General features: G+C 36.6%; 1 protein-coding gene across 6 annotated transcripts; it reads right to left on the bottom strand.

Moving 5' to 3' along the window:
- Positions 1–154: 154 nt before the first annotated feature.
- Positions 155–18,463, bottom strand: LOC127868383 (uncharacterized). Of its 6 annotated transcripts, XM_052410116.1 has the most exons (8): positions 18,400–18,463; positions 17,580–17,641; positions 15,721–15,902; positions 10,970–11,115; positions 6,829–7,498; positions 6,378–6,536; positions 4,644–5,593; positions 155–4,080 (listed from the first exon to the last, which is right to left on the bottom strand). In XM_052410116.1, the coding sequence occupies exon 8, from the start codon at positions 3,264–3,266 to the stop codon at positions 1,467–1,469; it is 1,800 nt and encodes a 599-aa protein (XP_052266076.1). In that variant the 5' UTR covers positions 3,267–4,080; positions 4,644–5,593; positions 6,378–6,536; positions 6,829–7,498; positions 10,970–11,115; positions 15,721–15,902; positions 17,580–17,641; positions 18,400–18,463; the 3' UTR covers positions 155–1,466. The 6 variants fall into 6 exon arrangements, with proteins under 6 accessions (XP_052266076.1, XP_052266080.1, XP_052266075.1 ...); XM_052410120.1 differs by lacking the exons at positions 15,721–15,902; positions 17,580–17,641 and having other exon boundaries at positions 18,280–18,430; XM_052410115.1 differs by lacking the exons at positions 15,721–15,902; positions 17,580–17,641 and having other exon boundaries at positions 18,280–18,425.
- Positions 18,464–19,502: the final 1,039 nt, after the last annotated feature.

The following is a 19,502-nucleotide window of genomic DNA, read 5'->3' as shown; positions in this document are numbered from 1 at the left end:
ATTCCTTAAATATTGATTGTTTTGTGTTTCCCAAAGATACTCAAAATTGCAATCAAATTAGATGCTAGCAATTGGTAAACATAAGTTGAAGTTTTCAACACTATGTTAATCACTTGATTAAATTCAACTTTGCACGTAAAGCAAACAACACGTATTTTCTTGTGAATTGTATGTATTGACAAAATGATGATAGCAATAATGCTTTCATAGAATTAAAACAAAATTACTAAGCATTTAATAATTATTGTTGCAACTATACGGATTCGAAACGGATATAATAATAGTTAATGCTTAACAAATAAAGTTAGCACCAGTAGTTGGCGTGTGCTATCTATTGGAAGGTTTTGACAAAGTTTTAGTGGGCGTTGACAGAGTACATTGGAACCATTAATCAGACAAAATACTAGTTACTTCTTCTTGTCACTGTATTTTAGTTGGGTTACTGATAAGTTAACATATGTTCAATACCTTTGGTTTGCAAAGCATGGGTAACGCTGGTGAGACAGCTACAGAATAGAGGACAACGGTGGTGGTTTGGGAACAGGAAGTGGCGACAGACGGATGTTTACTTAATACGTACTTAATCGGTGGCCAACAGCAGTTGTGCCAGACTTACCAGACATAAGGATGGTTATCAGGCATCAGGTTGAGGTTTACAAGGCAGACAGGCAGTACAAAACACATTTGCGTCAGTATTATCATAATAAACATCATCACCATCACTAGCAGCAGCTTCAACAACAGCAACATTGTCACTGTTGCCGTATTCGTTATTGTTGCAATATCATTTGCACAAACTTATTCATCATTTGCCATCAGTATTCTTCTGTTCTTATTAGTATTATCAATCTCAGAAAATCATCGTTAGAGACACAACAAACATTTAAAACATTTGAAATCATTTGATTTGCATCAGACAGTAAAAAACAAACTTAAAAAAATATTATTACAATTTGCACAATGAACATGTAAATATTATTGTCTTGCACATGTATCACTTACACAAGAACATGTAAATATTAATGTCTTGCCACATGTAACACTTAACTACGTCAAGGTTGGATCTTAATCTTAAGTCGCATTGATATGCGACTGAGGCCGTCAATCTTACCCATGCGGATTATGTTAAGGCGTTCAAGAAAGTCTTTACAAAATTCATTATCAACAATCTCATCAACAAGATCACCATCAACAACAATGTCACGTGCAGACCATTGATAGGTGGAAGGTGCCCAGTCATATATTCGAAATCGTACCACATCAACATGATGCATAGTTTCGAGTTCTTGTTGGATGGGTATGTATTCCTCTGATGGAATTTTATGTCTCATATCTGTGTCCTTGAAATGCCAACAAACAAATTCCACTCTACACTCAAGTGAGTGAGTCCGTGCAGACAGCTTGTTCACCAGCTGGCGAAGTTCTGATGGATGCAATGAATCAAAACAGACAGTCACATGATTCAATCACAGAGGAAGCTGTAGGTCAATATATGCAACTAAATGCATTCTAAGCGTTTCCAGCTGTGAGAGGGTTGCTAGTGACCGTAACAATGACGATACATGATTAATTTTCAATTCCGAAGAAACTTCACCATGACCCCGAATACTCAGATTCTTGACACTCAGACCGAGCAGAGTCTCCCATATACCAGAGCTATCGCTAGAGACATTGAATGAACACGTATTGTTTAAATCCGTTGTTATACTTGCGTATGTAAAAGGTGACTTGCTGACTTTGAGTGAAGTTATGTCACATTCCTTCAGATCACACTTCACACTATGATCGAGTGTGAACAGTGTGGTGAGCAGACTGCGTAGCCAGGTGGAGGAACACGTTACATTTAACAATATAATGTGTTTTATGGAGGGCAGTACTGGAGTATAGTCTGCACAGAGTTCTGGATCAGCACCGTTCAAAAGACACCATGTATGAATGTCTTTCTTGTCACATCTGTTGAAATCAAATTCATGTAAACCAATAAACTTAAGTTTTTGATTGTTATGAATGAGAAGTGGCTTCTGTAACACATCCACCTTTTTGCTGATTGTTATCGAAATTAAGTTCACAAACATTGACAAATCTAGTTCTTTATAAGCTGTGCATATTTTAATACATTTCAGATTCTTATAATTAGTAATAGAATGTGGTAGTAAAGTTACTTCATTTCCGAGATCAATTGATTCTATGTGTTCATAATTTGACATGTCAAGCGCTTCACATTTACAATCCATTGCTAGATATTTCAACTTCTTCAAACTCGCAAGTGCATTCGGTTGCACGGTTGCATCACCAATGAGCACCAACTGTTCCAGGTAGTGACACGATGAGAAGTCGAATTCCAAACACGATGCAGACGATCTGACTTCTTTCTGCTTTGCTCTTGTAGAGGGGTCGGCATAATCACGTGCAGCTAATGAGACGGGTCTAGGTCCATGACAAAGATAAGTCGACGCGTCTTGTGAACGTATTATTACAGGTCTGCCAATAGAGCCCACAACCAATAAAGATCGAGCCCGTGGAGTGTTCAGTGCAAAGATGTTGATCAAATCTTTATCATTATCCCAAACGACAAAGTGACTCAGATGTAGGTCTATTGGAGTGTTCTTGTTTGCCACAGCCTCCCTATAACCTGAGAGGATGACGCTTTGGAAAGCATTGTAACTAAACCCATGACGAACATCGTTGAACTGATTCATCAGTGCAGATAGTTTATTAGCTGCCAAGATGTTGAAGCCACAAAGGAATATGAGAACTTGAGAAATATCTAGATAAGAATCCCTGTTTAATTTGAGATATTCGCAAATAACGTTATCAATCACGTCTGTATTGTTGGAGATGTGAAGAGCAGCAAAGAACTCTTGAACAGTCTTGTGGACAAACGAGCTTGTACTATCATAACATTTTTTACTTTTTCTTTTGGATATTAATCCTGAATGTAGAGCGAACTGCTTTGTACTTTCAGACAAATGAGCCGAAAGATTAATGTCGCTGAACACTAGTGAGGTTTCTTTTTCATTTGAAAACAAAAATGAAAACGCAGCTTTGGCTATAACATCTATATGTTCCATGTTTGGTTTAACACACTTCGTGCGAGAAAAGCAGTATACTGGTGATGGGTAGTATTGATCGAAATAACTCATTTGTGGGTTAGCTTTTATACACAAGTTTTCAAGCAAGGTGGTAAACAATTCACACCTTGACGATCCGGTAAGACTCTCAGCTATATCATCTACCCATGTGCATAGGACAAGCGTGTGCAGCATGGGCGAAGATGATATCGAATCAAGGTCACGACTCTTCAGAAATTTCCGAAACTGTTCCACAGTTCGTTAAGATCCTTTGTTTCATCAAGAAGATGTCGTAGTATCCTTTTACTGAAACCATAGGAATCGATTATTCCGTAGACTTCCAACAATATGTCTATTTGAGAATTCTTGATACGTTCATCCGCGAGTTTCCATGGTCGAGAAGTTGTGAGCACAATGCAATGATCTTTAGGAATACCGTCCATAGATGGCAGAGCTTCTTTACCAGACCACTCATCCAGACCGTCTTGAACAACAAGATACATCACATTTCTCATTATTTTTAGGACTAGATTATACGCGTTCTCCCATTCGTCTGCCGCGTAGATTTTGTAGATGAGCTGAGTTTGTATCATATGTGTAACATGTGTCTGTTCTCTCGAGTCGCGCAACGAAATGAAGAAGAGAAACTTGAATTTATGAAGGGTATCAACAACAACAAACGCCGTTTGTTCCTTTGTAGATTCATTCGAGGACTCATGCACGTTACACCAATCGACACCTAACTTGGCAGCAAAACTTGTCTTGCCGCTTCCCGGCTCGCCTTGTAAGTATGTACGTTTACATAAATTATCACCTCTATAAAAGCAATCTTTGTATGTCAATATTTCTTCCTGTTGTGTGCGTCTACCATCATTCTCTATCTTCATCCTGTGTATTTTTGGAGTGGCATAGACGTTTTGTACGTGCTTATTGAGACTAGGATCCAAAGTAGACAGAGGCACGTAGCAAACGGTATCACGGTAATGGTTCACCAATCGCTTGAGAAGATCTGAAATAGTAATACTTTTTCATTAAAACGAATTGACTGCGTGTTTCTTTGCAAAAACCAGATACATATTTATATAAAAACATGGCGTCAAAGGAGCATGCCGGTGAATACCAAGATATTGTGTTTTCAAATATAAGATTATATTTCATTACATTACAACATTACAACGGTTGAATAAATGTGTCTCCTTTTATAAATGTGCGCAAAAAGTAGTAGAAAAGTAGTTTTTAAATGTGTAAAAAATACTCTTTTTTTATTTCACATGAAATACCGCTCTGAGCATGATCCCTACCGATTAAGTGTAGTGTATATAAGACACTTCTAAAATGTAGTACGCATTGATTTGTGTTATCAAGTTCGAAGCCGATAGAAAGCGTGTATCGAAAATGTATTCTGCAGTTTGTATTTCTTATTAAAAACGATCTTACCGCATACACATGTAACCAGATTAATATATTCGTGAATATATGAATTATTCAAATACGTGTAATTTTTAATATATATTTATATATTTATATATATAGGAATATATATATATTGTTCAATAAAACTTGTTCACAAACCTGTTACGCTACGCTCGTATTCGTCTAGCTCCTTTCCAATCGCTGCTTGATTTATGCGGTTGATGCTTTCCTGTGTCTTGTTTTCAATGCTTTGTTCTCCAGCCTGTGTCTTGTTTTCAATGCATTGTTCTCCATCCTGTGTCTTTTTTTCAATGCTTTGTTCTCCAGCCTGTGTCTTGTTTTCAATGCATCGTTCTCCAGCCTGTGTCTTGTTTTCAATGCTTTGCACTCCAGCCTGTGTCTTGTTTTCAATGCTTTGTTCTCCAGCATGTGTCTTGTGTTTAATGCTTTGTTCTCCAGTCTGTGTCTTGGTTCAATGCTCTGTTCTCCAGCCTGTGCTTTGTTTTCAATGCTTTGTTCTCCAGCCTGTGTCTTGTTTTCAATTATTTGTTCTCCAGCCTGTGTCTTGTTTTCAATGCTCTGTTCCCCAGCCTGTGTCTTGTTTCCAATGTGTTGTTCTCCAGCCTGTGCTTTGTTTGTAATGCTTTGTTCTCCAGCCTGTGTCTTGTTTTCAATGCTTTGTTCTCCAGCCTGTGTTTTTTTTTCAATGCTTTGTTCTCCAGCCTGTGTCTTGTTTTCAATGCTTTGATCTCCAGCCTGTGTCTTGTTTTCAATGCGTTGTTTCCCAGTCTGTGTCTTGTTTTCAATGCTCTGTTCTCCACAATGTGTCTTGTTTTCAATGCGTTGTTCTCCAGCCTTTGTCTTGTTTTCAAGGCGTTGTTCACCAGAATGTGCCTTGTTTTCAATTCGTTGTTCACTAGTTTGTGTTTTGTTTTCAAGGCGTTTTCCCCAGCCTGTATTTTAGCCTCTAAGGTATTCAGACCTTCTTTCAGGGTCCTTTCAGCCTCTTCGGAAAAACGTTCTCCGGCCTCTTTTGCATGTGTGAGGGTCTTATTTGCTTCTTTCAACATCTTGCCCAAATCAACAAGTGAAAGACGATCATTCTGCAACTACAAACATTATTTGTATTTGTAGATTATTATCGATACAGATTGTCATTATTATATTATCTGTGTCTGCATATTATACAACAGATCAAGTAGAGCAAACTTTGCAAGGCAGTAAAAAAATATAAAAAATATCAAATTGGCATTCGTTTAATTCATATATGAGTCTGTTTTAATAAAGCCTTAATTGATTGTACTAATTATTTACTGTCATTTAAGAATGCGATTTCAATATCTCCTTTTAATAATGTGACTTCAGTATCTCCGGCCAAAAAGAGTAGATATTTTAAAGGTGCAAATGTGCGTGATAAAGTTGATATGTGACGACAGTAGTGATATGCCCAGTATGTCCAGTTTATTGGTGCTAGTTCAATCCACAATTTTGATGTCATTTCCTATTACAGTTTTTTAGAATATCATTAAAACAGATTTCAAGCGCAATTTTCTAGTCACATAACCTAGCACAGGTGCAGTAGATAATAGCTATAGACCATGTTACATAAACTGTACGATATAATTATATTTTCAAATTAGACAATAATCTGGTCAGTTATCAAATTATTATGTTTTCTGTCCACTTAAAGCGTTTGCTAATTGATACCGTTCCTAAAATGTTTCAGTATCAGGATGAATATAAATATCTTTTCTTACATGACAGATTTACAATTCGCTTAAAAATATCATTGTACAAATATTTCTGTGGACTATTGCTTACATCATCCTTCACTAAAATACATTATATACGCCTTTATATAGAGACAAACAACACAAACACAATAATATTTACATCACTGAGTTTCCTGCGCGCTTTTGTCGTTAAGGGATCATGTAATAAGTGGACTGGATCAGCAAGTAGGGTGGTCAGTGTCAGAAAGAAGTACTGCAGATCAGCATCTGTGACCTTGCAGTCTGCAGTGTGGCGTACGTCTCGGCCTATTTGACGGACCTAGAGGGAGCAAGGATCGCTGTGATGTTAAGGACCAAGAGAAGAAAAATTGAGGTAAACCTACACACATGGACTGTCAGCGTGAAAATGTGGCATGTGTTTTAAAAAATGCATACATACACATATACTATTTTAAATAAGAATTGTATATTTGATACAATAATTCATAATTGCATGACATACATCTCGTCACAACATATGGAATGATACACATGAACGATTCAGATAGCAAACTAAACTTTAAAAAATAATCACATATTCAGTCTATTAGAATAGTACATTTAATAAATACATTTTCTAGCGGGCATTGCTTATCAGGTGGAGGCGGAGATAGACATGCGGCGGAGATGCATGTCTGGAAATGCGTGCAGTTCAACACAATGCTAACCACACCATTGAAGTCAGATTCTTGCACCGAGGATACGCTGCTATATCCGTCCCGTGGGAGGTAGCATTTGCCAATTTCCCACGGATCCATTGCCCATCTTTCAGCTTTAGTGTTTGCCCAACTAGGCCCATTAAATCTGTGTAACAATGTGATATTTTGTTTCACCTTATGACATGTTTGGCATGACGTTGGTTGTAGTGAATTGTGGAAAGAACAGTTATTTCGTTTCCGCTTTTTACACACGTCCTGAGTTGGACACGGTATGGGGTTTTGAATAAAGCATTGTCCACAACTTCTACCAACTAATGTTTGGACGTTATGTAATTCCGTCAGAACAAAGTCAGTCAATCCTTCCTTTGTAAAATTGAGGGCGATGCACGCTTTAAACCAGTTATTGGTATGCTTATCTTCGAAGATGTTAGTGCCGGCAGCCATCCCCACGAGACTACATGAACCAGGCTTCAGTAGAGAGTTAGTTCGTGGAATCCGCAGAGTAGATGGCCTAATGGAATGTCGTCAATGTTCTTGTTCGTGAGCATCCTCTGATCATGTTATTTTGGTTGCTTTATTTGTACTATAATTAAATAAGTATATTTTACAAAACTTAGATCGTCTGTTCAGAGAATCTAATCAACTGAAACGTAAGGCATATCATTTTTAATTTTCTTAGTTAGATAAATAACTAAAGTTTAGTTAATAAACAATAATTTCCAACAATAGATGGGACGGGGCACTCTGAGGAAATTTATGTTACAATCCAGAATAAATAAACACGAGGACCAGAAGACTGGAAGGCTACCAGTGGAGTCCAGGGTGACGTCTTGGCCAGGTTCCAGACCGGAAGCCCCCGAATCTTCTGGATAAAAGCACTTTAGAAGGACAAGGAATGCACTTTAATTGTTTCAAATCCGAATTATTATTTTTTTGCGTCCATCTATTATTCTCTTTTCATATGCCCATTGTTAGAAACGACAACTGCAAAAACTAAATACATACCGTCAATAACTTATTGCAATTATTGTTCACCTTGGCTGAATACGGGCATATCTGTCTATACATATAGATTAAGACCCTAGTCTGATTTCAGTAATAAGTAACACGAGCTGATTGTTATTTACTGTTTTCCTAAAGGATCGGATTTTGTGTCCGTAATTTATGCCAAGGACGGAAAAAGGAGTAATCTGTTAAACAGCTGTTTAACTGGCCCCAAAAGTACTCGCAGCTATCTATATGACTAAGCGTATGTGTTTTAGAGAAGAAAATTTCTAAGATTCTCTAGACTTAAAAAACAAGGGCTGTTTGTAAAACATGCATGCCCGCCGTATGGGCTCTCAGTTGTAGTGACTGCCATTTTGTAAATATGTTTTTTGTCACTGTGACTTTGACCTTTGACCAAGTGACCTGAAAATACATAGGGGTCATCTGTGATTCATGATCAAAGTACCTATGCAGTTTCATGATCCTAGCCATAAGCTTTTTTGGGTTATCATCCAGAAACCATTTTAATATTTCGGGTCACTGTGACCTTGACCTTTGACAGAGTGACCTCAAAATCAATAGGGGTCATCTGCGAGTCATGATCAATCTACCTATGAAGATTCATGATCCTAGGCATAAGCATTCTTGAGTTATCATCAAGAAACCATTTTACTATTTCGGGTCACCGTGACGTTGACCTTTGACCTGAAAATCAATAGGGGTCATCTGCGAGTCATGATCAATGTACCTATGAAGTATCATGATCCTAGGCATAAGTGTCGTTGAGTTATCATCCGGAAACCATTTACTAATTCGGGTCACCATGACCTTTGACCTAGTGACCTGAAAATCAATAGGGGTCATCTGCAAGACATGATCTAACTACCTTTTAAGTTTCATGATCCTAACCATAAGCGTTCTTGAGTTATCATCTGGAAACCATTTTACTATTTCGGGTCACCGTGACCTTGACCTTTGACCTTGTGACTGGAAAATCAATAGGGGTCATCTGCGAGTCATGATCAATCTACCTATGAAGTTTCATGATCCTAGGCATAAGCGTTCTTGAGTTATTATCCGGAAACCATTTTACTATTTCGGGTCAACGTGACCGTGACCTTTAACCTAATGACCTCAAAATCAGTAGGGGTCATCTGCGAGTCATAATCAATGTTTCTTTCAAGTTTTATGATCCTAGGCATGAGCGTTCTTGAGTTATCATCCGGAAACCATTTTACTATTTCGGGTCACCGTGACCTTTGACCCAGTGACCTGAAAATCAATAGGGGTCATCTGCGAGGCATGATACATCTACCCATCAAGTTCCATGATCCTAGGCATAAGCGTTCTTAAAATTATCATCCGGAAACCATTTTAATATTTCGGGTCACTGTGACCTTGACCTTTGACCTAGTGACCTGAAAATCAATATGGGTCATCTGCGAGTCATGATCAATGTACCTATCAAGTTTCATGATCCTAGGCATAGACGTTCTTGAGTTATCATCCAGAAACCATTTTACTATTTCGGGTCACCGTGACTTTGACCTTTGACTGAGTGACCTCAAAATCAATAGGGGTCATCTGCGAGTCATGGTCAATCTACCTATGAAGATTCATGATCCTAGGCATAAGCATTCTTGAGTTATCATCCAGAAACCATTTTACTATTTCGGATCAAAGTGACCTTGACCTTTGACCTGAATATCAATAGGGGTCATTTGCCGGTCATGATCAATGTACCTATGAAGTTTCATGATCCTAGGCATAAGTGTCGTTGAGTTATCATCCGGAAACCATTAACTATTTCGGGTCACCGTGACCTTGACTTTGACCTAGTGACCTGATAATCAATTGGGGTCATCTGCAAGACATGATCAAACTACCTTTTTAGTTTCATGATCCTAGCCATAAGCGTTCTTCAGTTATCATCCGGAAACCATTTTACTATTTCGGGTCACCGACACCTTGACCTTGTGAGTGGAAAATCAATAGGCGTCATCTGCAAGTCATGATCAATCTACCTATCAAGTTTCATAATCCTAGGCATAAGCAGGTCTTGAGTTATCATCTGGAAACCATTTAACTATTTCGGGTCACCGTGACCGTGACCTTTGACCTTGTGACCTGAAAATCAATAGGGGTCATCTGCGAGTCATGATCAATCTACCTATGAAGTTTCATGATCCTAGGCATAAGCGTTCTTGAGTTATTATCCCGAAACCATTTTACTATTTCGGGTCACCGTGACCTTGAACTTTTACCTAGTGACCTCAAAATCAAAAGGGGTCATCTGCGAGTCATATTCAATCTACCTATCAAGTTTCATGATCCTAGGCATAAGCGTTCTTGAGTTATCATCCGGAAACCATTTTACTATTTGGGTCACCGTGACCTTGACCTTTGACCCAGTGACCTCAAAATCAATAGGGGTCATCTGCGAGTCATGATCAATGTACCTATCAAGTTTCATGATCCTAGGCATAAGCGTTCTTGAGTTATCATCCGGAAACCATTCAACTATTTGGGTCACAGTGACCTTGACCTTTGACCCAGTGACCTGAAAATCAACAGGGGTCATCTGCGAATCATGATCAATCTACCTATCAAGTTTCATGATCCTAGGCATAAGCGTTCTTAAATTATCATCCGGAAACCATTTTACTATTTCGGGTCACAGTGACCTTGACCTTTGACCTATAGTGACCTCAAAATCAATAGGGGTCATCTGCAAGTATATGATCAATGTACCTATGAAGTTTCATGATCCTAGGCCTAAGCCTTCTTGATTTATCATCCGGAAACCACCTGGTGGACGGACCGACAGACCGACCGATCGACCGACATGTGCAAAGCAATATACCCCCTCATCTTCGAAGGGGTGAATGAAAATCACTTAGCACCCCAACCCCAATTATCTAATCAATTCTGAACGACTTGCGAAATCAAACTCTGTTGCTTAAACAAATCTTATTTACCCATATTCATAATAAGAGAGATAATGCCTTGCACTTTTGAACACGTATCATTTAAATGAATTATATACGTAAAAACTCAAAATATTCACCTTGGAAATAACAATTATGTTCTTGCCGGCAGGTTATTAATTGTTGTTGTTGCGCATGTGGGGTCACTTTACAGTTTCTCAGGCCCCCGTCTCAGGCTCATGGGTCTCGGTTTGAGATGGCTTGTGTACACCAAAAGTGTTAACACCTAAAAACAAACCAAACACTGTTTCATTTCAATTTCAAGTTTCATTTATATTGCACTAAAAATGTGACTCGAATGTGTTAACAGTGTTTCACTATGAATATGATAGCCAATCCATATAAGGAAAAATTCCCCACCTCATGGCTGCCATGTTTTTTTAACGAACCATAACCATTTTCAAACTCAGCTGAGCTATCATTAGAACACATGTTCTGACCAAGTTTCATACAATTGGAAATTAAATGTGATTTCTAGAGTGTCAAAAAGGTATTACTAAAGCCATATGAAAAATGCCCTGTCCCAAGGCAGTCATGTTTTCCAACGGAGTGGATCTATGTTTTACAAACAACCGAAACAATTTGCAAACTCATCCAAGATATTGTTGGGACACATGGTCTGGCCAAGTTTAATAAAGATTGGACTATCAAGAGTTCTGGAGACGGAGACACATACCCCTAAACAGGGCTTGTAACTAGTGACCCAAATTTCGATACGGGTCATTTACTATCCAAGGCAAATGCACATGTGAAGTATCAAGCCAAATCGGTCAATGTGTTGACAAGTTATTGATCGGAAACGATTGTCAAACTAATTGTGAAAGTGATCTTGATCTTTGACCTGGTGACCCCAATGATAGTGACCCATCATTAGAGCTACCGTTTTGACTAAGTTTCACGAAGATTGGCCACAAAACATCGAGAGTATTAACAAGGTTTTACTATAGCAATATTAGGTAAACTGTCACACCTCCTGACAGTCATGTTTTACAACCACCTGGAACTATTATCGAACTTGTCCAAGATATCATTGGGACACATGATCTGACCATGTTTCATAAATATTACACAATTAATGTTGCCTCTTAAGTGTTAAAGAAGTTTTGTTTATGACGCAAAAGAGACAAAAGGCGATCGCAAAAGCTCACCATGAGCACGTTGTGCTCAGTTGAGCTAATAACTAAACGCCCCGCCCATTTGCGGCCATGTTTTTCACCCACCCGGAACTATTTTGGTACTCATCCAACACATTTTGACGATGCACAACAGACAAATGGTCATCTTATCATGTTTTTTTTTTTATATTGTGACAGGAATGCTTTTATAATTATGTTTTGTTAAATAATTAGTATCGTTGTTTTTGTTACCATTTTTGATTTTGCAGAAGCATGGGCTAAGCATTGTACATGTATAGGAAGTATCAAGCATCTGGGTCTTAGGACAGCGTATGAGAGTCAGGGCGAGGTGAACAATTGCTGCTGTGTAAAACTTTTGCGTCCCCACTACTCCCACCAGCCTACATCCAAGCTGCATTAAACAATCCGGGAAAGAGACTAGCAAGCAACAAGACTCATATTTAACGTATAATCAACTTCATTTAGACAATTTAATAAAGAAATAGATCAGTTTAAGAAACAAAGAGAACAAAAGGAGAACAATTTAACTTTAATATAAAATAAATTCATAAATTATATTCCAGCCTTAAGTTTTTTTTATATTAACCTCAAAATAATACTTCATTGAGGAGCATAAATACAATTGCAGTTTAAGGCTAAGGGCAGATATGAACTTGTAAATAAACAAGAGATGTGTTTGTCAGAAACACAATGCACCCTATTGCGCCGCTATGAAGCCATATATTGGACATTTGACCTTGAAGGATGACCTTGACATTTCACCACTCAAAATGTGCAGCTCCACGAGATACAAATGTATGCCAAATATCAAGTTGCTATCTTCAATATTGCGAAAGTTCTGGGCAATTTTAAGGTTTTAAGACATTTCAAATGCTATATTCCACCCTAACAGAGGCATAAAAATTGTATATATAAGGGCCTAAAATCTGTCACATTTCTATACTGAATTTCTTCTGAATGGTAGCAGTTGAAATCGACTTATATATTTTCTCTATTAGCTTATTACATAACTTCCCACTTGATATTCAAACATAAAATGTTTATTTAGAAAATGTTAAGTTACAGGCAAAGGCCGATATGTACTTTTCAACAAAAAAATCTGCATTGGCCTGAAATGTTACAAAGATTCGATAGTGAATATCTCTGAGACTTTTCATTTCAAAATAAAGAAGTTGTACATGTTTTTTTATTACCTTTAAAATGATACGTAAAATGAGAATTATAAAAAACAAAACAATAATGCCAAAGGCAGATATGTCCTTTTCAATAAGAAACTCTGCATTGTTCTGAAATGTTACAAAGAATCGCATATGAATATATTTCAGACTATGCACGTTAAAATCATTAAGTTGTCTTTGCCTTGTAAATTTGTATATTACCTTTAAACTGATACATACATCAGAAGTATTTATAAACAAGCAATAAAATTTTATGCAAAGTCTGAAATGTACTTTTCAATAAATAAATCCAGGGCCTTCGTTTGGCCGTTTTGTGGGGCCTAAATTCGGCCTCATTCCCCCTAAAAATAGTATACTTTTCCCCCTATTTCAGCTTAAAAAAAATCCCCCCGTCCAAAATTTGTTTTATTTTTTTTACTTATATCCCTATGTCGCCAGCTGTTATCGTGCTATTAACCTTTGGTTAAATTTACATTTATGTAAATTACATTGAAACATAGCAATTTTAAGGGTTGAATGGTTGGTGAAAAGATCAACACCTTGAAAATAGGTTTTTGTTAAGCCGAGATTTCAGATTGGATATTCCAAATTCAAGATTTGCATACTATAAATAGCCTTAAAACTGTCATTACAGGGTAGTTCTGGCTACCATAACTTTAAATGTTGCTTATAATGATTTTTGACTGGCCCGACTATAAAGTATGGACCAACGCCATTAGGTAAGTCAACCAGAAATTCCCTAAAAGTTGACAGTTAACAAGGACCAGTTTAAAACAGCTTTTTAATTCAGTTATTTGCCCAAATTAACCACTTGATCGGAAAGATTGATACTTTTCACATGTAACTGATCTATTCTTTCACAAAATACTTTCTTAAACATTTGAAATTTATCTTTTCTAGTCTAACATATCAAGAAAAACAGCGGTGCGACAGACATTTTTTTTAAATAAAAATCTCCCGCGATTTCACGGTCATAGGACATTATTTCTATTTTTAGTAACATACCATGTGCTCAAGTGATTTCAAATTCAGAATGACATTTCCCGGTATTTTAAATTATTCTTGCTTGTTTTGTAAACAAATTGTAGTGTAAATACAACCTCAAAGTAAAAATGATTTTAAATTACCTGATTCACTTTGAAATCAGTCTTTTAATAAACCAGACATTTGTTGTTAATAAAAAATAATAATAGATTTCAGAAAACAAAATAATGTTTACAATTTCAGCAAAAAATGCCAAGGTCGATCTGTAAGTATCCAAATGAAAAATCGTCACGTGAGAAAGCGACAATGGCGTCAAAATTGTATATTTCAGGTAGATGAGAGTTATTTTCATCTATTGTAAGATGCATTGAAACATTTGAACCTTAAAATATGCCCCCATGCAGTAATTAATATTCATTCACCAATATATGAGACATGTATCCAAGAAAATGAACTCCCTTTGATTTATAGCGTGACATAAATATGTTACGAATTCATATTCTGAATTGATTGCATTTATGTTACCATATATAATATAACATTTAATTTTGATAGGGCAAGTCGTTATATATGTGGGGCGAGTCGTTATATAGGTGGGGCGAATCGTTATAAATCATGAGGCCAGTCGTTATGGGGCGAGTCATTAAGGGGTAAGTCGTAACATTACCTTTCAATACTATATAAACTGTTCGCTAAAGTTTCTTGATCTAATTGCAGGGGAAATTAATTTCTTGTGAAACAATGTCAACAGACCATGTATGTAGTATGAAACAAAACTTATAAATAAACCATTATGTGTTTCATAGGAACACTATATGAACCATTCATAAAGAGAAGAAATATTTGATGAATTACACATGTACAATATTGAACTTTTTGATCAGCAAAACGATGGTGACTATGTCCTACTGTAAAAACTGTTTTCCATAATGACTGCATCAAGTGAGATATTTATTACGTTATTTCATACAATCTCTAAAACCACGGCTCAAAAAGAACCAACGACTCAACAAGAACCTACCATATCTAAAATTATCTTCCACAGTTCCCAAGAAGAAAGTTGTTGATAAGGGGAAACAATGAGAATGTTAACTCCTTAAGAAAGATTTCATTTGAAGTGATTCAATTTTATGTATCATTGAAGTATAAACTATTTGTGTTGTGCTAATTTTTCAAAGTTAATATATAAAGCTAATATAACGAATTATTATTTTACATTACCCCACCCACTACTTTTCATTTCACTAAGTAAAATGTCATTGGCTTTAAACTCGACTTAGATCAAACAAAAACATCTTAAGAAACAAATGTTTCATTTAGAAAGATTTCTACCGTAACCAAACATGTCATTGTGCGTGTGTTTTGTGTAAAAATGCTAAATAAAACACTTGATAACAAACCCTTGAAAGCGAAAGTTGGAAATTGAAGGTCACAACATACCAAAAGACTTCCTGCACAAATTCAATGTAAAAGCAATAACTTTAACAAAAAATAAAGTCAAACTTTTGCGCGTAGACACCCCCATAACCATACCTTTTCTTAAAGAGCATTCCAAGCCGCAATGATTTAAACAATAAAAAACATAGGTCATCCAATATGTAAGAAAGAACTCAATGCGAATCAGCGGTCACTGTTTTATGGCCATCTTTTTACCGGCATCTCTCCAGTTGATGATGGTTTCCCGCCAACTGTCAAAGTCTTATGTAGTCTCCAATCTAAAAGCAAAACAGGGAATTTGTAGTATACAACAATGTTTTCCCTACCACATGAACACAGAAATATTCAAAAATAAATTCATGGCAAGTGCCCGTACAGAGAATTGTGTCTTCAAATAAATGAAGATTTTGTTTTTAGAGGGTATAGCATTGAACACCAAAAGTATTTAGTGTATTGTAACCTATAAGAGAAATTTATTTTGACTGAAATATGTTTTTCTTTCATTTTATTATCTTCCCATCCATATTGCACCAATATATTAAGTTTGGCTGGATTAGCTGTCCATTTGGCCATTCTGTATCATAATTTCACAAGCGGGTGTTTTCAGTCCGAAGAAGGCGATATTAGGCCTGTTAACTTTAAGATTTAAAGCTGCTGTGTTCAATATCTGCAATAAAATACCAAATCAAACCAAATAGACATGCAAGTGGGGCTTGTGTGTGGTGGGGAAAGAATGAATTTGTTAGATATTTTCCTTCTAAGCAATTTTGATAATGTCTTTTTTGTGTGTTTTTTTTAATCATCCCAAAAATGCCAATTTCAAAGCAAAAACAATCCAATTTCATCCAAGACAATAAACTAATTAGTCAAAATTAGAGATCAAAGATACTTTGAAGAGAATAAATCAATAAGCTTCCAATAACTTGTTATTTCACACCAATAAAAGTGTAAAATCTTGAAAGCGCCTTGTCGATCGGTGCCCATTTATTTACCAGCCGCCAATGAAATATTCTAGCATATAATGTCATGGGTGCCTTTCAACTGCAGCAGATGGTCAATATGCATTGCCAGCTCTCATTTAGAGGTTCAAGACAATACAAATTTTCATATTTTGGACACAAAATAAGTACTTTAGGCTATTTTTATGGTGGCAATCTGGTCCAAATGGAAGTTTGTAACCAAGCGAAAGAATACAATGCTCATTTGTGTGTGTGTGTGTGGGGGGGGAGGTTAAGCTGGAAGGAAAAGTTAAATTGAACAAAATACACATATGTAGGCAAGCATTATAAGCTTAGCAATGATGTTCCATGTAGTAACAGGGGTAGAAAGGCAGTTCAGATCAAGGCAGTGTCCTGAAAGGGGTTTCTAGTACTTCTTTTGGGGACACAGCTTCCTGCAGAATTCTCAACACAACAAATATCAATGATTCATGTCACCTTTCTGTGCAAAGAAAAACGAATAAGGACAATACTGTCATTAAATCACTGAATGAGAGGAGCATGTACCAAATAAAAAACAAAACAAGTTGCTGAAAGTGCCAAATTTTGTCAAGAAGATCCCTCTAAGGTAAATGATGAAGGGGGCACTTGCTATATCAATCCTATGTTTAAGTAAGGCGTGACACCCTTTTAAGCCGGAACCATGAATATAAGCATTTTGTGAGAAAACAATACCAAAAACAAGCTAATTGTAGGGTTACAAGCAGCAAATCAACTCAGCTGTACTGCATACATGCTCAGGAACAAGGATAAACCTGTTAAGTGCCAACTTCAGCTGCCAACAAAGCACGAGCTTTACATGCCAGGACGCGGAACTATCAATACAAACTGCGAGGAGAATTACATGACGGCAAGGGTGTGAGTGACCACAAACCTGATTATGACAGTCTTTCACACCTAAAGCATCATACATATGCTTATTTGCTTGTGTACATGATAACAAAATGATATTATTACCTGTTTTGCCATCAACAACCCTTATCCAGTGGCCCATGACTTAGTCGCAGACATTCCTCTTCCTGAAAAAGTCAAAATAAAAAAAATGGAAACAAAAACATGCATTTATGTATTTTAAGTGTACTTTTATGAATAATATGAAGTGATAAAGCTTGCTAAATTCATGATTGTACTAAATATGAAGGCTGGCTCAGTTAAGCATCTGCTGCACTGTCCATACTGTAAAAATGCCTGCCATTCCATGTCGGTGAAATGGGGCTCTGTTTGAATGTTCATGCTTTTCGCAAAAGCTTTATTTGCGTTACTCGATCACGGAGTCCCTGACGTTGAATTCTAACTTCATGTAACACATTAACGCGACACGGTCAACCAATATGCGGTTGAATTTAGGTCGGAGAGCAATTTAGCCCTTATTCCACTATATAAGGGTGGTGGGTCAACTTGAAAAACAACTATTCCAGGTCAAATAATCTGAATTCATGCATTTCATGCACTTATTTTCTTCCCTTTTGCTAAGAAATGACCAAAAATCTGCTTTCTCAGTCATATTTTGCACTTGCAGATGATATTTCATTTTTATCATAAGTTAGTTTATGTCACAACATACCAAAAGATTTCCTGCACAAATTCAATGTAAAAGCAATAACTTTAACAAAAAATAAAGTCAAACTTTTGCGCGTAGACACCCCCATAACCATACCTTTTCTTAAAGAGCATTCCAAGCCGCAATGATTTAAACAATAAAAAACATAGGTCATCCAATATGTAAGAAAGAACTCAATGCGAATCAGCGGTCACTGTTTTATGGCCATCTTTTTACCGGCATCTCTCCAGTTGATGATGGTTTCCCGCCAACTGTCAAAGTCTTATGTAGTCTCCAACCTAAAAGCAAAACAGGGAATTTGTAGTATACAACAATGTTTTCCCTACCACATGAACACAGAAATATTCAAAAATAAAGTCATGGCAAGTGCCCGTACAGAGAATTGTGTCTTCAAATAAATGAAGATTTTGCACACGTTACTAAATGATTCCAGTATAATAATAAGGCCTGCAGACAAAGGTTCTGGAATAGTGATAACAAACGCAAATGAATATGTAGAAAAACTCAGGAATGAACTTAATGACAGCACATCATATGAAAAAACTAATGGGAATGGACTTGAAAATGCAAACAAAAAGGTAAAGCAACTAGCAAATAAACTATTTAAAAACGGCATTATCTTAAAGAACGTACAACAATACTTGATACCCAAATATCCATCAAGAGGGAAACTCAAAGGAAATCCAAAAATACATAAAAAAGGCAACCCGTATAGAACAATCGTAAATGGCATTGGAACAAGTACTGAAAGAATGGCAGATGTAGCAGAAAAAGAGCTAGAAACCTATGTTATAGAAACACCAAGCTATATAAGAGACACCACAGCATTTTTAAACGCTATAGAGAGGGAAGTAACTACACCATAACCAGAAGGAATTATCTTTTACTGTTTTAATGTTGTCAAGTTATAATCATCGATTCCAAAGAAAGAGGGTCTAGAGGCGTGCAAACAAGCTTTAAATGAACGCTGTATTAAGACCATCAACACTGAAGCGGTCATTGAAATGATTGAAACTGTTTTAGAAAATAAAGTGATCGAATTTTGTGGCCAAGAATACAGACAAAAAGAGGGAGTAGCTGTTGGATCGAAATTTGGGAGAAATTATGCCTGTTGTTACATGAGAATATGGGATGAACAATTATCTGAATACAATAAACAACCAATATTCTATAAACGTTTCATAGATGATGGGTTTGGACTATGGACACATGGAATTGACGAACTCATGAAATTTTTCGACTATGCTAACAAAATACATGAAAACATCAAAGTAGAATTAAGATGGAACACAACACAGTTAGACTTCCTAGACACAAAA

Source organism: Dreissena polymorpha, chromosome 2, assembly GCF_020536995.1.
Source record: "Dreissena polymorpha isolate Duluth1 chromosome 2, UMN_Dpol_1.0, whole genome shotgun sequence".
Lineage (NCBI taxonomy): Eukaryota > Metazoa > Mollusca > Bivalvia > Myida > Dreissenidae > Dreissena > Dreissena polymorpha.
The sequence above is the reverse complement of the archived record's forward strand: the minus strand, read 5'-3'. Positions and strand labels throughout refer to the sequence as shown.

Bases quoted from the DNA above. Each gene is read 5' to 3' on its own strand.
- LOC127868383 (XM_052410116.1), bottom strand. From the start codon at position 3,266: ATGCTGCACACGCTTGTCCTATGCACATGGGTAGATGATATAGCTGAG.